Consider the following 21,759-nt stretch of genomic DNA (forward strand, 5'->3'; position numbering starts at 1 on the left):
AGTAGAGATCTGAGGGATCAGGAGTGTGGAATATTGCATCTATCATCCAACTGTGGTTAGTGTATAAGTTTGCTTTGGCTGAACTGTTTTTTTTATCTTTATTTTCAAATCTTTATTACAAGGAAAGGTCTCACTGGGGTCGAAGGGAGAGATGTTTTCAGAAGTGAAAATACAAAAGGTGTCAGTTACAAAAGATTTTTTAAAGAGGGGTCTAAAAAGATTTTTTTTAATTCTCCCTCCTATCTGAGGGGACAGTTACTGTCTCTTGGAAGAGAGAAGTGTTACAGGACTTATTTTGCAGAGGAGTGATAGCTCTTGTTAGCTGCAGGTGTGGTGGTAATGAGTGATCAGAAGGTCCTCTTTGACAATTTAGATTGCCAACCCCTTCTCTGCACTTAATCTCATTGCAACCAGCTACCTTGTTTATGTAGTAATAACGTGAAATAGAGCACTTGCAAGTAATGGGAAATAATCATATGAATTAAAAGTCAAGAAAATTTTAGAGGCAAGGCATTATCCTATCTTAGTCATCTTAGAGGATAAGCATTGGATTTGAGTTCAAAAGACCACACATGATGTATGGCAAATCTCTTCATCTCTCCTGACCTTTACTTCTTCATCTGTAAAATGAAAGGGTCAGTCAAGATCAATGCTCTTGAAGGTCTCAGTCCCATGATCCTTCACATAACTTGACACGTATCTTACTGATCTTTGTGTGGACTAATAGTGGTGGAGAGATGTTCGAAATAATTCTGTAATCAAATTTCCTTTTGACCAATTTAAGTATTTTTAACTCATTGCAATGTTTTTGATTGGTGATTGAGAAACTTGTTTACCTCTCAGAAATTTGACTTTTGACAAACCTGTAAAATGTAGGGATGCTATGGCATTTTTCAAAGCCATAAAAAATAAAACATAAAATATCACTTTTGTTATTATCACTTGGCTACCTCCATCTTCTCCTGTTTTTCAAACTACCTTCTTATTTGATGTTTAGCCTTGATTTTCTTTTAAAGTGTTATGAATATTTTGTTCTTTCCCTCTAGTTTGGGGGAAAAACCATATAAGATTAGTGTAGTAATATCATATTCTGTCTATTTTGTAGTATTTTTCAGTTAAATTATGAAGTAGAGTGAAAATTGCCTTAATAGTGGTCCAGAGCAAAGGGAACTCTATTTTAGGTATGGCATTTATAACCACAAGTAATAGGCGGTTTTCCTCCATATTGAAGCAACTTCCCTCTTCTTCTTCCCTGAAATATAATCAAGAACTATGTAAAAATATGCACCAGAAACATGTGGGGAGCGACATTAAAAAATACCATCTTGAAGTTCTCTATCACATCTAACTCACAGAAGGAAGGCAGTATGACCCAATGGAATGAAAGTCAAAAGACTCTGGGGTTCCATTACTATCTATCAATCAACAAGCATTTATTAAGTGCCAGATTCTGTGACAGGAGCTGGGAATACAAAGACAGAAAGGAGACAATCCCTTACATTCTATCTGGGGAGAAAATTTGTACAAATATAAATATATACAAAATAAATGTAACTTACTGTAGAACAGAGAGACATTAACAGTGGATGGGAGTAGAAAAGACTTCATCTAGAAGATGATGCTTGAACTAAGTTTTGAAGGAAAAGAGAGATTCTAAGAGGTGGCAATAAGAAGGGACTGCATTCCAGACTGGTGCTTCAGCAGTGATCTTGGACAAGTCCCTTCTCTAGGCCTATGTCCTTATTTGCAAAATGGGAGGGAGTTGAATTACATGATCTCTGAGGCTTTTTTAAACTTTAATAGTTAATGGGAAGTTTCAATAGATCTACAAAGAATTTTGAATTTCTAGAATTTTAGAGTTTGCTCATATCTTTGTACAGTGCCTAGACACAAGAGATGCTCAGCATAGGCTATTGAGGGAAGCCCCTTCAGCCAGATGATATTCAGTGTCATTAGAAGCTCATAAAGCTCATAAAGATGTAATTACATGCTGGCTTCCTAATCTTTTGGTGATGTACAAAAATCTTCATTGTATTGTGTCCTTAGTTCTATTATCTATCAGAGGCTCTGCTTCTCCATTACACTATCTATGGACCTTTCTAATTTGATTGAACCCAATAATAAATCATCTTTTAAATTGTCATTGGTATTATGATAGTTAAATATTCTGGCATCATTTAACTGCACCCAAGCTCTTGACAACTTCCTTACCTTCATAGATTCACTTCTCTGATTTTACCAGTTATTTCCTCAAAATATCACACTGAAGTTAATTGAGTTTGACCTTCCTTTGAGTACTCACTCAGTTTATGCTTGATTAAATTATAACTTTCCAGAGGTCCTGACATTCTGCCCCATGATTGTTGAATCAATGTGTGATGAATAGTGTTTCAAAGATTTAGATGCCTATTCTGTTAGTTTATAAAATTTCTGAGGTTTGCACACTTCATCAGGAACACAAAAGTTAATTAACTTCATCCCTGACTTAGAAATCAAAACTATTTAGAATGATGCTATAATTTAATCATTTCCTATGCAATATCACTTGGACTTTGACTAGCCCTCACATTTTACAGTACCTTGAATGATTTTCATTTCATAGGCATCATAGCTCCTCTGGAAGAGAGTTCAGAGGCCATCTAGCCTGATTATTTCATTTTACAGATGGGGAAACTTAAGTCCAAGATGATAAAACCTAAGAGGTTATATAAGTAATAAGTATCAAAAGTGGAATTTGAAAGCAGGTACTATGACTTTAGAGTCAGTACTCTTTCCACTGTACCTCGTTGCCTAAATTACTTCAGTTCTTTTAAGTTGACAAACATATCAATTAGATGCTGATGGGTAAAATAATGAAGTATTGTATTTTATTTTTTATCTCCATATTATTAATTCTTGTAAGTGAACAATCTCACAAAACCCAAAGCCCTAAACATATACCCAAATGAACATGTGATAAATCATGTGTTTTACTCTGCATAAAATAATAAAGTATTAATAAGGGCACGGGATATACATAAGCAGACATAATCTTTCTTTAGTGATCACACAATCTCCCAGAATTGATGAGGAGAAAAGCATGTAATTAGTGATATATAATTATGGAACTATATTGAAGGTACATTTACAGACTGTTAATGGGCAAAGAGAATTTGTTTTATGGATGAATATAGAAAGTTTTTCTGGAAGAGTCAAACTTTGAACTTCTAGTTAAAGGAGGAAAGATGAAATGCAAGAAGCACACCAAGATGAGCTTCCTTGATCAGAACGTTATTACTTTGCTGCATCACCAGAGGCAGCTGTTCTCAGTCCTCATGAATGTAATTCTTCTACATACTCTTTCTCAGTAGTACATGATTAGCTATACCCTACTCAGACATTCATTTAGGGTACAAAAAATAACCTATTATACTGTGAGGCACCTCAAGTTATAAACTATGTACTTGCAAGCAATTATAAGTATATATTTATATAACCTCATCCAATTTAGGGAGATATTTTTCTGAGGGCTTCTGCTAGCTCTGAAACCTTCTGTCCAGTTCCCAGAGTCTCACACTTCCTTTTTTTTATTGTTGTTGCTTGGTACCTGTTCAGTTCTTTGTTCTCTGGCATCTTAAGAAGTCTACTTTCCCTTCTTGCCTCCATATTATTTCTATATTTTAGTCAAAGTTAGAGCCCTTCTATTTTAGTTCCCCTGAACACTGAGTAAGCATTTAAGCTTTTTTCTTTCTGTATGAATTTCTAACCTCCCTGGCCAGAGTAGACTAGCCTTTTATTCTTACTTTCCTATGTTCTGAGCTACTGGACCACAGCTCTTTAGTCCTACAGTTCTCTCTCTTAGCCCAAGTTGCCTTTAGTTAATTTTATCCACTTTCTCTGCCTCTTCTTTCTTATTGACCTTTTACCTCAATCCTCAATCCTTACCATTTTTTAACTTTCTCAGTTTATAAATTTATATTCAAAGACCCCCATCATTTATGTAAATGAGACACTTTTTGCATATTGCAAAAATGAGTAAGGGTGTGAGACACTATATAAGACTTGGGAAAGGAATACACTCATAACACCAGATCAGGGGAGGAAGGTCGGTTTAAACATGAGGAACAATTTAGGTAAAGTCTTTGAAACTGGAACGTGAGGACAAGACATGAGGAGACCACAAAATGTCTTGTTAGGTTAGAAAAGAAAGTTCATTTAAATTTTTTTCTAGTTTCTTTTCTTTTCTCATTTTTGATCCCAACTGTTTTGAACCAAAAGGTCTACATAATTTTTTTTGGTAAAATTATTATAGATGAAACTCTCTTCTCTGGGTCACCATCTAATGTGTAAAAAATATATGTTGTCTCCCCACTATCTTTGTTTCTTCAGACTGTTCCAACATATCTGATTTTAAAACATCTTCTTGATTTCTGACCCTTCCTGGTCCTCCTTAAAGGTCTTTGTTTAAGGAGGAATATATCCTTTTTAAATTGTGGATTCTAGAAATGAACATAGTTTTTTTTAAGGGTCTTCTACATTGCTTTCTTCCTAGTGTGGGTAGTTCTTACAGCAGTACAGATGATATCCACAGTTTCATTATCTGAGATTTTTTGGTCATTACTAACTATAAATATTTCATAAATAACTACTTTTCAAATTATGTCTATCATGCTACACACTTTTCCTATAGGTCTTTCAAGATTCCATGAATGGGGCAATTAGACGGCCTCATGGATAGAGAGCCAGACCCAGAGATGAGAGGTCCTGGGTTCAAATTTGGCCTCAGATTTCCTAGCTCTATGACCTTGGGCTAGTGACAACCCCAGTTGCCTAGCCCTTATTGCTCTTCCGCCTTGGAACTAATACTTAGTATTAATTCTAAGGAAGAAGATAATGGTTTTAGAAAAAAAATTTTTAAATATTCCATGAGTACATCCTTCGCTTTCACTACATGAAAAGCATTATGCATTATACAATTTTATCATGCATTTCTGGGTTTAAATAAAATTTTGATTTGGCAAAGTATCACTTTAAAGATGGTCTTCTGGGGGCATCTGGGTAGCTCAGTGGATTGAGATCCAGGCCCAGAGATGGGAGGTCCTGGGTCCAAATCTGACCTAAGACACTTCCTAGCTGTGTGACCCTGGGCAAGTCACTTAACACCCATTGCCTAGCCTTTACCACTCTCCTGCCTTGGAACCAATACGGAGTATTGCTTCTAAGGTGGAAGGTAAGGGTTTTAAAAATAAAGACTGTCTTCCAACATGTCTCCCTTGCATATATTAAAATTATGCAGAAGTCCTTAAAGGATGTAATACCACAGATAACCTTGCTCAGTGCCCCATTCCACCTCCTTGATCTTTGAATCAACTAAATTGCAGCAGGAGGAACATCAAAGGTGTTTGTTGATCTATGGAAAGAGATCCAGCACAGAGGATTCCCCATAGTGATGATGAAGGCCTCCAAATGCTCTTAGCTGTGGATCACTCTAAGGGTTTACATCAAGAATTCTAGTACCTTAAAGAGCCACCTGGGTGAGATCCAAAACCATCCAAAAGTGCTGAGTGTCAGAATCCACAAAAGAAAAATCAAGTGGATTAAGATTGCTCTAGTCCATATTATGACAAGCCATTCGGTGGATACCATATATGGCTCATGCTTTAGGCCATGAATAGTCATTGCAAATAGTCAATGATTTGGGTCCAGTAGTAAGTTAGGAAAAGTGTATTAAGCAGGGTTGTATTGCCTTTGGAAAATTGCACGTCTGTTTTAATGTTTTAATGACTTCAGACTTCTCCCTCAACAAAAGCCCATCTTTTTAATACTGATATTCTCTCCTTGCTCTATGTCATGGAGCACTGTGATATCTAAAGAATTAAAAGTGAATACCGCTCTGTATCGTTCAGGGGCTTGATATAATCCATACAATATCTGCACAGAGGAGTAGCTGAAACCCTTACCAGTTATGAAGAATCGGGCTTCCATTTGAGCTGGACATCCTCTCCAATAGTGACAAACATCTTTGTTAAGCTTGTTTTGTACTTTGCTTAATCCTGATAATCACAGGACCACTGGTCGAAGTTTTCTCTTATTGCATTTGTTAAAGAATCTCATATGATCTTAACCTACGCCTATGAGAGAACTCATTGAAGGAGAGCCTTTAAGGCTTTGTTTCATCTACTGAATAAAATTTTTTAAAATAGTGAATAATCATTAAACTCAGTGAGATCTTATATTCTCTGCCCTTTTCATTTAATTGTGTCACTGTGAAAATATAGTCTACTATAGGAATTTATTTATGAAAAACCACTAGTTCCCTTTTAATATTTTCATCAGTTACCCTTGATTTGTATGTAACTCATTCTCAGATTTTATTGTAATGAGAAAGCAACCAAAGGGGTCTGTTTTTAACTTCTTGATTGACTTTTTTGGGTAACCATACCATATGAAATTTTTTTCAGTCATTTGTGAGAATTTGGAAGTTTTCTCTAATAATACAAAACATGAACTATCCACACCTGTCCCCTTTAAGTGACTCATCCATTTCCTCCCAAAAGTTCACTACAATGAGTCCATGGGAGGGGGAGAAGAGTGTGGTTTTTAAGAAATGTAGGTGATATAAAATCACTCTACTAAACTTTTTATGAGACAAGTAGATTTAATGCCTAAATCAGAAAACAAAGAAAGAGAAGTATAAACCAATGTTGCTGCTTAATCTTGATACAAAAAAATTTCAAGAAATCCTAAAAAAGGCTTGGAGGTAGGAGACAGAATGCCACTTTTAGGACCCAGATATTAGGTCAATTGAGCTAGAACCTAGAATATGTGAAGGGGAAGAGCATTTCAAAAAGCATTCAGCTTTGAAAGACAAGCTGGAACTAGTCTAGTCTAAAACTTTCTTTTTTATCTTGAGAATGATCTCAGTTTTCAGAAGAGCATGTTTTTGCAATATTGCATGCTGGTACAGAAAAAAAAACCCCAACTTCAGTTAGAAACTTCCCATTCTGCAATATTTAAGAGAAAGACCACTTTTGCATTCCCTCATGATTTCTTCACTCTACTTATTTATATCACAGTTGATAAAGAATTCCTAAAGTGGTTTCTCAACATGAAATGATTGCTGGACTTAACCATCAGTCAATAAATGATGACATCAAGAGGTTTGGGATTCCCAAATCTAGAATTTTTCTGATGTGGGAGAAAAGAGCAACAGAGACAAAAGTGTATCCCTTTGGCCATTAAAAACTAAATGTGTTATCTTTTCACTGTGCTTGTCATGTTTTGCTAACCATTTATTAGTTGGAGCTCTGCAAATCTACCTCCTCAGAAATGGAGTAAAGAATGGGGGCAATCACATGTTGAGCAAAATAAAGTAGAAAGTCAGAGGGAAGTACCATCTTCACTCTACTAACTCTGTCTAACCCAGAGGAGAAACTTAAACAGCTCAAGTTAGATCTGAGCCAACTACATTCAATTAGCCTCTCTGAATCAAGAGGTGGATAGAGATAGAATCACTCCCTGGCTTCCTGATCATATGTCTTTTGGTTCTGTATAAAATTGCCTACAAACTTGTCAGCTCTTAGTTCTCCTATTTCAGAGGCTCTCAGCTTCCTGAATGTCTTCTCTATTATTCTCTCAATTCTGATGGGCCTTTGATAATTCTTTGCTCTTTGAATAAGTCATTCATTGCTTTATGCTAAAATTACCTTGTGAGCTACCAGAAAAGCTCCCAACCTCTCCCAGCAATTCTCTAAGTCACCAAAGGAAAAGTGAAAATGACCTGTTTTGATCATAAAAAGAAGAAAACCTTTTCATAGCTAGAACAAGAATACATTTTCTTAGTCACAAAGATATTCTTTCACCTTCAACTCAGATTTCCTGATCTCATACCTACTGCCAGATGGTCAAGTTTAGGAAAGACCCCAGGGGAAAATTGAGGCTTTGAAAATACCAATAACCTAATTGGTTAGTTCCCTTAAAAATCCCAGGGGAGGTTCAGGAAGACAAGATATCAGAAAGACAAGAGTCATCTTGTGCTAAGCTCAGTCATGATAAAAGGTAGAGGAATGGTGGGGAGGATGAAAGGGAACAAGACGGTAAAGTACCCTATGTAACTTGACTGTGTCCAGAGGATTGATGCTGTTTATTAGATTATTTTTTTTTGCCAGGGAAAAGAGAATGGAAAGTCTCCTTGATGCAGAATTGCATGTCTGGCGTCATACCACACACCACTAAGGCTGGGGTGGTGGTTTTGATATGGCGTAAGCACTACCCAGACCGAATCCCTTTGCAAAGAAAGAAGTAGAGTAAGAGAATAGGGCACTTTGGAGCAGCATGGAAGAGAATCATGGTAAATTTGGCCCCTTCCACAGCAATTTGGCCCCAGCAATGTAGACCAAATGCCTGAAAGGAGGAAATCCAAACCAGGAATTGATTTAATTTGATTTTTCTCTTAGTATTCTTTTTTTGTGTTCATTCATTTCAATTCAGCAAATATTTATAAAGCACCTGCTATGTATAGAACACTGTGCTGGATGATGGAGGAAATGCAAACTTTAGATAACAACTCACAATGCCTTAGACATAATAGGAATTTAAATGCTCATTGGATTGAACTTTTATATCAATATATATTTCACAAGTTTTATAAATCCCTTTCTTCACAACCATCAATTGAGGTATATCAGGTATATGGAGTATTATCTCTACACATATGAAAATTGATGCTCAGAAGATCTGAATGACTCACCCAAAGTCTTTCAGTTAGCAAGTGGCAGACTCAGAATTTGAATCCAAGTCTGATCCTCCTCCTTACCTGTTCCTTTTTTTGTGAAAGTGAACTACTTACCTATGCTTCACAATTTTCTCAAGCTACATGAATCTTAGGAGAGCTGGGTGGCATAGTGGATAAGATACTTGGCCTACAGAAAGGAACACTCATTTTCCTGAATTCAAATCTGGTCTCAGATTTATATTTATTTATTTATCTGTAATTTACTAGCTATATGACCCTGGGCAAGTCTTACCTTGTTTGTCTCCGTTTCTTCATATGTAAAATGAGCTGGAGAAGGAAATGGCAAACCCCTCATAAATGTCATAGAAATAGAAATCTGTTTCTTTTGTTGTTGATTTCTCTGAGACTAGGAAATGTTTTCAATTTATTCTTTTTATTACTTGATTTATTTTCTTTCTAGGCATTTATATCTTTGTAGTTTATGTTCTAGAGCTATTTACCCAAGTCCCACTTGTACTTATAGCAGATATAGATCCTGGGACTCTTTATCCCAACTCATACACCATTAAGTCATTTACCCCAATATGGGCTTTAGGGATACCACTCAGGAGGTAGTGGAATTCTTCTTTAATACTCCACTGGTGTGCTTCCCACAATCATTGTTGGTTGGTATCTGCTAGTCAGCCAGACAATTTAGAAAGGGGCATTTACTAAGATAGTAGCACAATCAGTTGACAAAATATAATCCCCTTCCTCCACATCTAGGAGATATGCAATTTAGAGGAAAGTAGGCTTAGGTTTAGAAAGCATGTGTGGCAAAGAAGTCTTTTTTCCCTTTGATACAGTATTACCCATGATTTCCCCTGATGTATGCTGTAGCTTTACTGAGGGACTTTTGGTTCCCAGTGTAGACACTACCATTAGTTGATTCGGGGATGTTACTAGTACAGTAAGGGAAAGTCCTCCAGACCTCTCAAGGTTCCCCACAAGGACCTCAAGTCCACAGGTCCTTTAGATTTAGATTTAGATTTAGCTCAAGTGAGGGAGGTGGGAGACAAAGACCAAGACTGGAGTTCTCCCCTCCTCCTGCAACACTTTTTTTCTCTGGAGTTTGACTGGAATTTTCTCTCCTCTCTATTTGCTCCAATTTCTCAAGTTCTGAACTAATTTCTAGCCTATCTAAATGGGCAACACAGTGCTTTCTAGTTGCCTCAGCTTCTTGTGCAACATCACTTCAGTTGATTGAGAGCTTTTTTTCATATTTAACCTGAAACCTGTTATTATGAGGCTGCTTGCAATGTGAACTCACCTGATTGTGGTACTTTGTTACTTTTTTAAAAAGTAAGTTGGGATTATTTGATAGATTTAATTAGTCCCCACCCTTATACTCTTAAGGTGTTACAACACTCTAGAATTTCTGACTTTCTAGGTGATCAGGCTGTATTTATTTACTCCCAATAGAATAGCCAAGAATCAGGGAACAAAGGGCAAGAGCTGTCCTTTTCCCCTTGGGAATCTCTACATTGGAAACTTGCCTGGGCTATGGGTAGATCCCTTTCTAAAGAATCCTCAAACCTTTCCAGGATATTCCCACAAGTCTGAGTTCCCTTGAGAGATGAAGACAGTGAAGGAGGAAAGAGGTAAACCTCTTGAGATTTCCTGGCATGCTCAGGAAGTATCTGTCACCACCTTTACCCCTTGTAAATATGAAGGAGAGTAGAGAATAGCTAAGCTTCCCATTGAAGACCCATACCCATACGTTGGTAGGAGAAATATCTATCATGTAAGCTGAATTCATTTTTCCTTAGAAGGCACCGAAACTGTCTTGGAGATTTAATTGATTTGGAATACTAAGCCTTGGACTCTTGATGCAGTTTCCTGGCAGCCTAACAACAGAAGCCATCATATAAGGAATCAGGAATGATTTCCTCACATTTCTAACTGGCCTCCTGGACTGGCCCATACAAAGGCAAAGAAGTTCCACTCACCTGAGTTAATACTGAATATCCCTTTCATTCCCTGGCTCCAAAGACAAATCCTCAAGTCCTTACTTTCAAGGGACTTACATTCTACTGATATCTTTGAAAGCAGACACTATAGTGTGTAGAAAGAGCTTTATACTAAGGACAAGACCTTGAACTGATGGCTTCTACCATTCTTTACTGTACAACCTTGGGAGAGGCATTTAATCTTTGTGGGCCTTGGTTTCAGTGGAAGTTTCTATGAAACAAAAAGTTAAAATACAGATTCGATCAGCGCTACCTCTCACATTCTTCTTTACACTATTTGCTTTTTCAAATATACACCTTTTAAAGGATATCACTGAGTGAGTTTCCTTTATTGCTTCTGAATAGGCTATGAGTGTCTTATTTCAGTCAAAGCTTTATTTTATCTAACCTTGTGTAATTGTTTTTTTTTTCCAGCAGTGTATCTGAGTTCTGTGACCATAAGAACCAGCCAGGAGAATATACCTTCCATGCAGAAAATGGTGATGCTCAGTTTACAAAAACATTTACACTCTATGTAAAAAGTAAGTCGAAAATGCAAAAAATTTAAGCACGTTGTAATTCTTTAATACTTTCATTCACAAACTGTAGTTAGGAAAATAAAAAGAATGGTGAAAAGATAATGCAGAAAAACTTTTATAATGGTACTTTGAAATACGGTAGTGGCTTGTATTAAATCTCTCCCCCGTCCTGCCATGTAAATACCTAAAAAAATTCATTACTTATGCTTTCTGAAATATGTCAGCTCATTACAGTGGCCCCAAAATTACAGTATTAGTATTGATTAAATTGAAATTCCTACTTTGCTACTTCAGACTTCATGCTGCTATTTATTTCCATTTCTTTGGGTTTTGAAAGAAATGAATACTGTGGCACATATATTTTGAAGCTCATATTAGCTCCTGAAACTGAGCTAAGGCACAGAGAAAACGAAACTGAGGTAAGGCATGGAGAAAAGCTCCCAGAAGGCTTGTTATGACTCAGAGGTGGAAGAGAGAGCCAGAGGAGGCCCAAGCTTTTCCAAGTGATGGCAGAAGATTTGAGGTGTGCCTCCCAAAAGCCACCTGTATTCATAAGCCAGTCTTGTAGATCCCATGCTAGATGTACAATATTTTGTGGATTTTTTCCCATGTTTACTTTCTTTTTTAGGGAAACCTCAAGTAAAAATGGACACATCAGCAAATCAGGCTTTTTGTTACTCTGATGGTTACCCTCCACAATCTTGGACCTGGAAGAAGTGTATAGACAAGTCTCCCAAGTAAATAAAGATATTTCCTTCTCTTATGATGGCAGAGCTGTTTGCAACTACAATCCACATTACACATGTAGTCACTAATTGACTAAAAGACAAGTATTTATTAAGCATCTGCTGTACACACACCAGGGCGCTGGGCTAGGTGCTGGGAAGCCAAAGCCAAGTTCAGCTCTCAAGGAGCTTATATTCTTTGGTCATCTTTGAAAGCAGACAGTGTAGTGTAATAGAAAGAGCACTATAATAAGGGTAAGGACCCACGGCCTGGTGGCTTCTGCTACTTACTCTTTACTGTGTGACCGTGGGAGAAACATTTCCTCCTTACTCACCTTAATTTTAGCAGAAGTTTCTGTGAAACAAAAAGTTAAAATTCACAGATACAACCACTCACATTTTTCTTTATGCTATTCTCTATTTCTTTATTTAAATTTTTTAAAAATCCCTTCCCTTCAAACCTGGCCTCAGCCACTTCCCAGCTGTGTGACCCTGGGCAAGTCACTTGACCCCCATTGCCCACCCTTACCACTCTTCCACCTATGAGACAATACACCGAAGTACAAGGGTTTAAAAAAAAATCCCTTCCTTTCTATCTTGGAATCAACACTAATTATTAATTTCAAAGCAGAAAAGCAATGAGGGCTAGGCAATTGGAGTTAAGTTACTTGTCCAGGAAGTGTCTGAGGCTAGATTTGAACATCTCTAGGCCTCTGCTATTTTCTTTTTAAAATATAAAGCTTCTATTTATTTATTTATTTGTTTGTTTGTTTATTTTCAAGTATAAAGCTTTTAAAGAATTCCTACAATTAAAGAAGAATCTGTCTAAATTATAGAAACTATAAAATATTTTTTCAAGGTTTGATTGATGTCTTTTGTTTGCACCACAAGCCTTTCCCTGTAGCATCCCTCCCTTTACTCACTAATAGAATCCTCTCTCATAAGGAATAAGAGCAATTGAGCAAAACTGGGTCAATACCTAATAGGTGACATTCCATAACTGGAGTCACTCACCTAGTTAACCAAGAAGAAGGAAACCTGCTTCTTCATTTGTTCTCTGGGGCCATGATTGGTCATGACAATGAATAACTGATCTGATGTCATGGCTTATTTTTGTTGAAATATATAGATAGATTCGAGATTCTGAATTGAAATCTAATGATGCATCGTGCTGGGTACCTTTGGTGGCAGTGGCCTAATTTTCTCTGGATGCCATTTCTTTCCAGCTGCACAGAAATCACAGAAGGGATTTGGAATAAGAGAGCTAACAGAAAAGTGTTTGGACAGTGGACATCAAGTAGCACCCTAAATCTGAGTGAGCACTACAAAGGACTCCTGGTTGAGTGCTGTGCCAATAATTCACTGGGCTCCTCCTGTGACTCAAAGCTTCTCAGCATCCCAGGTATTGTGCCATTCCCTTTCTGATGCAGAAACTAAGGGAACTTAGACAGCTCAGCTTGTCTCCTGGCATTGTTTTAAAGCTAAAAGGGCCTTATGAAAGATAATGGGTTCAATGTATGAGAGCTGTGAGTTAAACATGAATTCCATGTGACATTGAGTTTTCGAGTCCCTTGGAAGAGGTATAAAATACTATAAATAAAGGGAATTTCCTCACCTGGGAGCTCTCTATCAACCAATAAAATCCCAGATCTAGCCCCTATGTCTTAATTTCATTTTATTCTAGTATGTTATAATATTTTTGGGATCCCTATTCTGTCATCCCATATATTGGCCATCCTTTTCTACTTTCTATTACCTAGAAATCTGATAAGAATATTATCTCTTCTTTTGGGGTCAAAACAATACCTAAAGGAGGTGGGGGAACATTCATATACTGTCAAATTTAGTTAATGTGACTATTAATGTTACTATATTGCTTCTTTGCCTCTTTTTTAAAAAACCTGTTACAAATCTGTTAAAAGTTACTGATTAGGAGAGAGATATTTGATGGTGAAGATGATGTATAAACAAATGATATCAATGCAAGTAAAATGAAAAGAAATATAATATTCAAATTTATGTCACTAACTAAAAGAGGTTTAAGGCTAGCCACTTTTAAAAATTCAATATGTTAAATATGTATTTTGGGTGATTTTACCCTCATTCAGGTGATTTTAACTATTTTTTAACTTATAAAATTATGATAAAATAATAAAACTTAAAAACTCTAAAAAAAATGCCTAGAGGGCAGCCAGGTGGCACAGTGAATAAAATGCCAGGCCCAGAGTTGGGAGATCCTGGGTTCAAATTTGACCTCAGACACTTCTTAGCTTAGCTGTGTGACCCTGGGCAAATCACTTAACCCCATTGGCCTAGCCCTTGCCCTTCTGTCTTAGAGTGGTTACTAAGACAGAAAATAAGGGTTTTTTTTAAAAACCTGAATACTTAAAAAATACCATAATCCCATCAAAATCAATAGAAATTGAAAGGTGATATTTTCCATATCTAGACTCAGCACTTTGGCAACCTTGTTTTTTCCATTCTCGTTCACATTCTTGCTTGCCTGCTGCTGCCTGATTTATTTTATTATAGTTATTATACATATTAGATTTTATTATATTGCACATTGTATTTGTTATATATTGTGTGTATATTTATTATACAAGTAAATCCTCTTATTTAGCTTTAGCAAGCTTGCAATAATGTTTAAAATAAGAGGCAGCGACGTGGCTCAGTGGATTGAGAGACAGGCCTAGAGATGGGAGGTCCTGGGTTCAAATTTGGCCTCAGAAACTTCCTAGCTACAAGACCCCGGGCAAGTCACTAAACCCTCATTGTCTAGCTCTTACCACTCTTCTGCCTTGGAACTAATATACAGTACTAATTCTAAGACAAGAGGTAAGAGTTAAAAAAAATAATAATAATATTTAACATAGCTGGTTGGCCAAAACACAACTTCTGCATTTAATTGTGCATATCTCAGATAGCCATGTAATAAAGCATTTTACTAAAACTTCCCTGAGTTGCTTGGTCTATATAAATATATGTAGTTCTATTTCCATACACAAGATATAGCATCAATGAAGAAACAAACCAGTTTCCATCTTTTCTTTCCCATCACAGAACTGTATGGTTAAGAGGGATTTTAGAAATCACCTAATCCAACCCTCTAACCTATGCAGGAAATGTTTTCTGATGTTTGACTGGGGTCATCTAGCCTACTGGAAGATTTTTCATTTCCTAGAGGCAGCCTTTTCCATTTTTAGGCAGCTTTGATTGGGAGAAAGTTCTCCCCATCCTTTTTTTTAAGTTAAAAATTTTAATTTTATTTAAAAAATATTACATGATTCATTTTCTTTCCTTCCCCTCTTCCCTTACTGATCCCAGAGCTGACAAGGAATTCCACTGGGTTGTACAAATGTTATCATTTGATACCTATTTCCATATTATTCATTTTTAAAGCCAAAACCCCAAATCACATACCCATATAAACAAGGGATGTGTTAAGTTAATTTTTCTTTTGCATTTCTACTCCCATAGTTCTTTCTCTCAGTGTGGATAGCACTCTTTCCCATAAGTCTCTCAGGAATGTCCTGGATTATTGTATTACTGCTACTAAAACATTGGATAATGTTTCACTTTCACTGTACAATGTTATGATTGTGAGAAAGTTTTCCTTTTTGTAGAGTGTAATCTGCCTCACTAAATCTTGCACTCATCAGTCCCAGTTTTTCCCTCTGAAATTAAAATTAAGTTGGATCTCCTTTCCATTGGATAGCATCTCAAATAAGAATAGGGCTTAATTTGTTATTCTGCATATAATCTATGTAGAATACTTGTGACTTTTGGCAAGAGAATGCCTCAAGGGTCTTAGGTGATCTGTAAGGAAGGGAAGGAAATATTCATTTCTATAGTGCCTACTATCTGCCAGACACTATGCTAATTGCTTTACAAATATTATCTTATTTGATCCTCACAACAACATTTATTATCCTCATTTTGCAGTTGAGGAAACTGAGACAAACAGAGGTTATTAAGTAATTTGCCTAGGGCACACAGCTAGTAAGTATCTGAGGCCTCATTTGAACTCAGATCTTCCTAACTCCAGGACCACAGCTCCATCTATGGCATTACCTAGCTGCCTCTTTGGTTTCAAAATATTTGTATATGCAGGTGAAGAATTGATAATCTTAAATATTAAAATAGGAGTTGAGATTTTGATAAGCATAATTATTTATAATAATAATGATAATAAACAGAAGTACTAATTCCTAGAATAATGCAGCATAGAGTCTTACTGTTGGAAGATCTCCAGTTCTTAAAGTACAAATTCCTTTTAGTTTATATCCCTGACTTTGTCCAGCCTATGTTTGAATCCCTCCAGTGATGAGGATGAGGAATTCACTCCCTCATAAGAGAACCCATTTCATAGTCACTGTCTCCTAATTTTTTGGAAAGTTCTTTCTTAGAATGAGCTGAAATGCACCTACCTATACTTTCTATTCACTGGCTCTAATTCTCCTTGGTAAGCCAAATGTGTCGAATCCTTCTCCTGCAGGGCAATCCATCCAATGTTTGAGTTCAGCAATCATACCTTAACCCCCAAGTATTACCTTCTTTAGGCTGAATATTCCCTGTTCCTTCAAACTCATATCATAGTTTCAAATTCCTCTCACCCTTCTGATTGCTCTCTGGTGTATTCTCTCTTGTCAGTGTCTCTCCTAAATTGCAACTCAAAGAACTGAAGATAAATAGTTCAGATGTGACTTAATCAGACAGAGGGCTTCTCACATCCCTCATTCTGAAAACAGTATTTCTTTAAATAATGCAGCTTTTTTTGTTATTGTTGCTGGTACATCACACTATGAATTTATATTGGACATGTAACTCCCCAAGATTTTTTCCATATAGTCTGCTGTGTGTCTTTCCCATCACGTACTTAATTTTTTTTTATCCAAATGCAGAATTGTATATTTATTTCTATTCTATCTCATTTTGAAAAGCGGTATGATAGAAAAAATGACTTGAGAGTCAACCTCAGAACCAAAAGAGCCAGAGTTCAAATGCAGCCTAAACTATACCTGCATTGTGATCCAAAACAAATCAGTTCACCCCTCAGGGCTTGGCAAAGGACAACAATTCAGGCAATGACCTACATAGATAAAAGGAATTTCCTCATCTAGAAATTTTCTATATTCTAGTGAAATCACAAATCCCGTCCCTGTGCTTTATTTTCATTTGATTAGGGTTAACCCCTCATTCTGATATGTCATAACCTCTTTGGATCCATCTTCTGTTCTCCAAAGATGATAGCTCTCCCTCCTATTTTTGTCACCTGAAAACCTAATCATTGTACCTTTGTTCAAGTCATGGATTTAAGTGCAGTACCAAAAAAAAAAATCATCACTTAGTAATCTTATTTTGTTGCAGGATTTTATTATATCATCCAGGACAAGGTTTCTTTCTATACCACCATTGGATTTTGTCTTCTCTTCATTGCTGTCTTGTTCACACTCATTTCTCACAAGTACAGAAAGGTAAAAACCAAGAAAGTAAAAGAAAAAATGTGTTCCTTATTTCTGCAACATTCAGCATCATTCTTAATGGGCTCAATTTTCCTTTTCTGAAGCAATATAGGTATGAAAGTCAACTGCAAATGGTACAAGTGACTGGCTCTTCGGATAATGAATACTTCTATGTAAATTTCAGAGAATTTGAGTATGACCTCAAGTGGGAGTTTCCAAGAGAAAACTTAGAATTTGGTAAGAGATATAAGCAGTAAACAAATAGCACAGTGGAAATGCCCTCCTGAATGCAAACTCAAATAGATATGTGCTCATGTTTGCCCTGCAGGACAGGTCCTAGGCTCTGGTGCCTTTGGAAAAGTGATGAATGCTACAGCTTATGGAATCAGTGAGACTGGAGTCTCAATCCAAGTGGCTGTCAAAATGCTGAAAGGTACAGTAAAGTGGCCTTACCAAAGAGACTTTCCATTTTCAGTTAGGTCTCTAAATTATTTAATGGGTTTGGTCCATGATAAGTAGAATCAATGGATGCTAGGTGGCATGGTCCAGCCTCAGATACTTACTAGCTGTGTGACCCTGATCAAGTAACTGGACCTTTGTCATCCTTCATTTCCTCAACTATAAGATGGAGTTAATGATAGCACTTACAAGCCAGGGTTGTTATGAGAGAACAATATGAGATGATATTTATAAAACACTTCACACACCTTAAATATTAAAGCCACTAGATGTTATAGATGAGGCAAAAGGAGAAAATAAGATGGATCTAACAGCAGCCTCCTTTATTCTTTTTGGCATAATTTCCCCATTTGTAAAATCTGGATAAGAATACAAGATGATTTTCTACTTTTCTCATAGGGAATGTTAAAAGTAAAATGTAAAAAGTGTATGCTACCATTAATGATTTATTTAGAATTCGTGAGAGTCTGTTTGCCATGGAACTAGCTAAGGATGTTCTTGCTACTCATAAAGGTCAAGTCTTTAGAAGATCACAGTCTTGGGATGCCAGTACTAGAAAGATGCAGATGCTCCAGTTTTTCATTTGATAGATGAGGGGATTGGACAAGACAGCCTCTAACAGGCATTGTGGTCTATGCCTATAGACTCTTCTACCAGAGAGGCTGAGGCTGGTGGTGTTCTCAAGCTGGGGAGGTCTGAGCTGCGGTGAGCCTCATTTGGGTGTCTGAACCAAGTTGGGCACCAAAATTATGAAATCCTGGGAAGAGAGTGGAGTAGGTCCAAAAGCCTGTCTAAGGAGAAGCAAACTGGTCCAAAGTGGAAACAGAGAATCTGAAAGTCCCTGTGCCAATTAGCAGTGGAGTTGGCCTGTAAATAGTCTCTGTGCTTCCATCCTGGGGAGAGCTAGCTTCAAACCCCCCCCCCAAAACAAGTCTCTTTTAATCTATGATTCTATCATAAGTTGGAAAGGGGAGTCATAAAGATAACTTCTTAGAGCCTCAGGTTGCTCCTTTGTCAATCCTTATAAAAATGACCTGATATGAGCTGTTGCAAGGCTCAACTAAAATAATGGGGGCACACAACTTTGGAAACTTTAGAGTGCTACAGAATTGTCAGTGATAACAGTAATATTGTTATTCTGGCGGTGCAAAGTTAGACATAGGAAGAAAACTTAAAGACCTGATTCTGCCTAGAAAAGAGATGAAAAGAAGCTTTAACATTAACATCTGCCTTCAAGAGGAGGTAACAGTGACAGAGCACCAAACTCGGCATTATGAGACCGAAGTTCAGGTTCTGACTGTGATACTTACTACCTCTGAGACCTTGGGCAAATTGTTCCGCTCTGGGTCTCACTTTCCACTTCTGTCAAATAAAAAGATTGTACTCTCAGATCTCTGGGCTTCTATATGTATAAAAAGGGCTCTTAGGAGGTTCTGATCAGGGATGCTGGCTGATCATTCTCCACCTGCTCCTGGGAGCCTGGACTGGGGAGTTCCCAAAGAGAAGGATGAGTGGAGACCCTTCTTAGGAAACACAAAGTTTTTACATTCTTCTGAGTGAGTAGAGTAGAATTCAGCAAATTAACTTTGACATCTGGTGCTTAGCTGGCCCCAAACTAGGATTATATTATACACTCCTTACATTATTTAAATACATTCCTACCTGAAAGCCAGGAGAAGGGCCAGTTCACCTGTGGGATGAGGGGTGATTTAGTCTCTGACCATTTGTAAACTGGGGGATTTATTTGTAATAGCCAATGCTGTGTGTCTCACAAGGTTTCAAGAATAAAATGAGATCTGTGGGGAAAAGTGTTTTTAAAAATCTGGTGCTGTCACAGTATTTGTGGTCCTTAGGAATGTTAAATTAAAATCCATAAGTTCCTCTAAAATTCTTTCCATTTGCCAACTTCATTTGAGACATTAAAGATAGTAAGGACTGATATATAAATATAACATCATAGATCTAGGCCTGGAAGGGATGTCAGAATCAAATGATTCCAACTCCCAAACCACAGGTCTAAAGGATAAGAAAAGTGATGTGTGGATCTCAGCTTTTTTAATTTTTTGAATTTACTTCTACTGTTTGTAATCTGGTTTCTAGCAATTCACTCCCTCCCTTCTCCTTTTTTTTCTTTGTAATTTTGTACTTAGATAAATAATTTAAACCAAGCCTTTCTTGAGCCAGGAAACAAAGTCTAATTATAAGGAATTTTTAGTCCTTAGTGTTGCTTTAGTTTTGAGATTTTCACATATTCTTCTTTAACAGAAAAATCTGACAGCTCAGAAAAAGATGCTCTCATGTCAGAGCTCAAGATGATGACTCACATTGGAAACCATGAGAATATTGTGAACCTATTAGGAGCCTGCACACTATCAGGTAATGACTATCCATTCCCACTCTATTGGCCAGCAGCATTAAGGGACTAATTGTGAAGGTCCCATTGAAGGTGAGAGAAGTGGACACAATACTGGACCTGAGCACCCTGTTTTATATTTATCAGTTAGAGAGAGTCAGAGAGCCTCCTGAGTGGTTCAGTCAATCAATCGATCAACTAATAAACATTTATTAAGCATCTATTATGTGCTTGGCACTAGGGATCCAAAAAGAGGCAAAAAGCAAAAAGTTCAGAAAATAGGCACTGTATATTGTAGAAATAGATTACTAGATAGATATCTATTTTCTATGGACATAATCATATAATCATAAGCCATTTAAACTAGATATGTTTGTGAAATATGTCTCCCCCAACTCTCACAACTTCCATCTTTCTTAAACTACAGAAATGGGTCTAGGGTGCAGGCAGACACAGGTGAATGTGCTGATATCAAGCATTGAAGCAGTTGGATAGAGGACTTGGTCTGCAATCTTATCAAATGAGACAAATTAAATAATATTTGTGACTAGGCAGTGACTGACACATAGTAAGCACCCAATAAATGGTTATCTTCCCTACTTCCCTCGTCATAAAAAGTGTAGACAGAACAGAACCTGAAAATTCCTTCAGTCAAACTCAAACTCACAGCCCCTGCAATTAGCAAAGGTTCAAAGTGAGCCTGAATGAGATGAAAACATCATTGGGAAATATTTAACAAAATAAACAAAAAAAAAAAACAAGAAAACATAATGTTAATTTGTGGATTTATAAATCATCGTGTGGCCCACAGATTTCTATTTGAGTTCGACACCACTGTCTGAATATACATAATCTGGTTCATTGTTCAAGATATATGTCCTTATCCTGGCCAATCTTAGTATTGCATCCAAAACATAACTCATGAGGGAAGACAGCTATTCTCCCTTTCTCTAGGATAGAAACTACTAAGAAATCGAGAACCCCAAAAGAAAAATTATCTTCTCTTAGTCAACCACTAAGCAATATTTAGTAAGTCCCTACAGTGTGCCCATCATGTTCCCTATTGTCTTACATAATCACTTTCTTGTAGCATATCTTAGCTGTTTATGTATTCATAATTAAAGCTGAGACAACATGTAAAGCACTTTATAAACCTTCAAGCATTATATTAACATTAGCTTCTATTACTATTATTGTTATTGTTTTTTTTTCAGGACCAATTTATTTGATTTTTGAATACTGTTGCTATGGGGATCTTCTAAATTACTTAAGAAGTAAAAGAGAAAAATTTCATAGGACGTGGACTGAAGTCTTCAAACAGCACAATTTTAGCTTTTATCCCACTTTCCATTCAAGTTCCAGGTAAAAGATGAGTGACAGTTTCAAAAACAGTACAACAGAAAATCATTCATACATAGCAGTGTAAAAGAAATATCAGGGCCACATTCTTATCTTTGTCTCTTATACTCAGTGGGCTAAAAATCCAAAGATTGTGCTCAATAACTAACATCCTGAAC

The 21,759-nt window shown here is 36.8% G+C and overlaps 1 protein-coding gene across 1 annotated transcript in view; it reads left to right on the forward strand.

Annotated features, from left to right (window-relative positions):
• Nucleotides 1-21,759, forward strand: part of FLT3 (fms related receptor tyrosine kinase 3) — an 89,481-nt gene that overhangs the window by 52,957 nt on the left and 14,765 nt on the right. Inside the window, exons 11-18 of the mRNA XM_044668967.1 lie at nt 11,140-11,243; nt 11,869-11,977; nt 13,192-13,367; nt 17,336-17,442; nt 17,535-17,667; nt 17,759-17,863; nt 20,155-20,265; nt 21,457-21,604. Coding sequence (XP_044524902.1) covers nt 11,140-11,243; nt 11,869-11,977; nt 13,192-13,367; nt 17,336-17,442; nt 17,535-17,667; nt 17,759-17,863; nt 20,155-20,265; nt 21,457-21,604 — 993 coding nt within the window. The remainder of the gene's footprint in view (nt 1-11,139; nt 11,244-11,868; nt 11,978-13,191; nt 13,368-17,335; nt 17,443-17,534; nt 17,668-17,758; nt 17,864-20,154; nt 20,266-21,456; nt 21,605-21,759) is intronic.

Source organism: Gracilinanus agilis, chromosome 3 (genome assembly GCF_016433145.1).
Source record: "Gracilinanus agilis isolate LMUSP501 chromosome 3, AgileGrace, whole genome shotgun sequence".
Lineage (NCBI taxonomy): Eukaryota > Metazoa > Chordata > Mammalia > Didelphimorphia > Didelphidae > Gracilinanus > Gracilinanus agilis.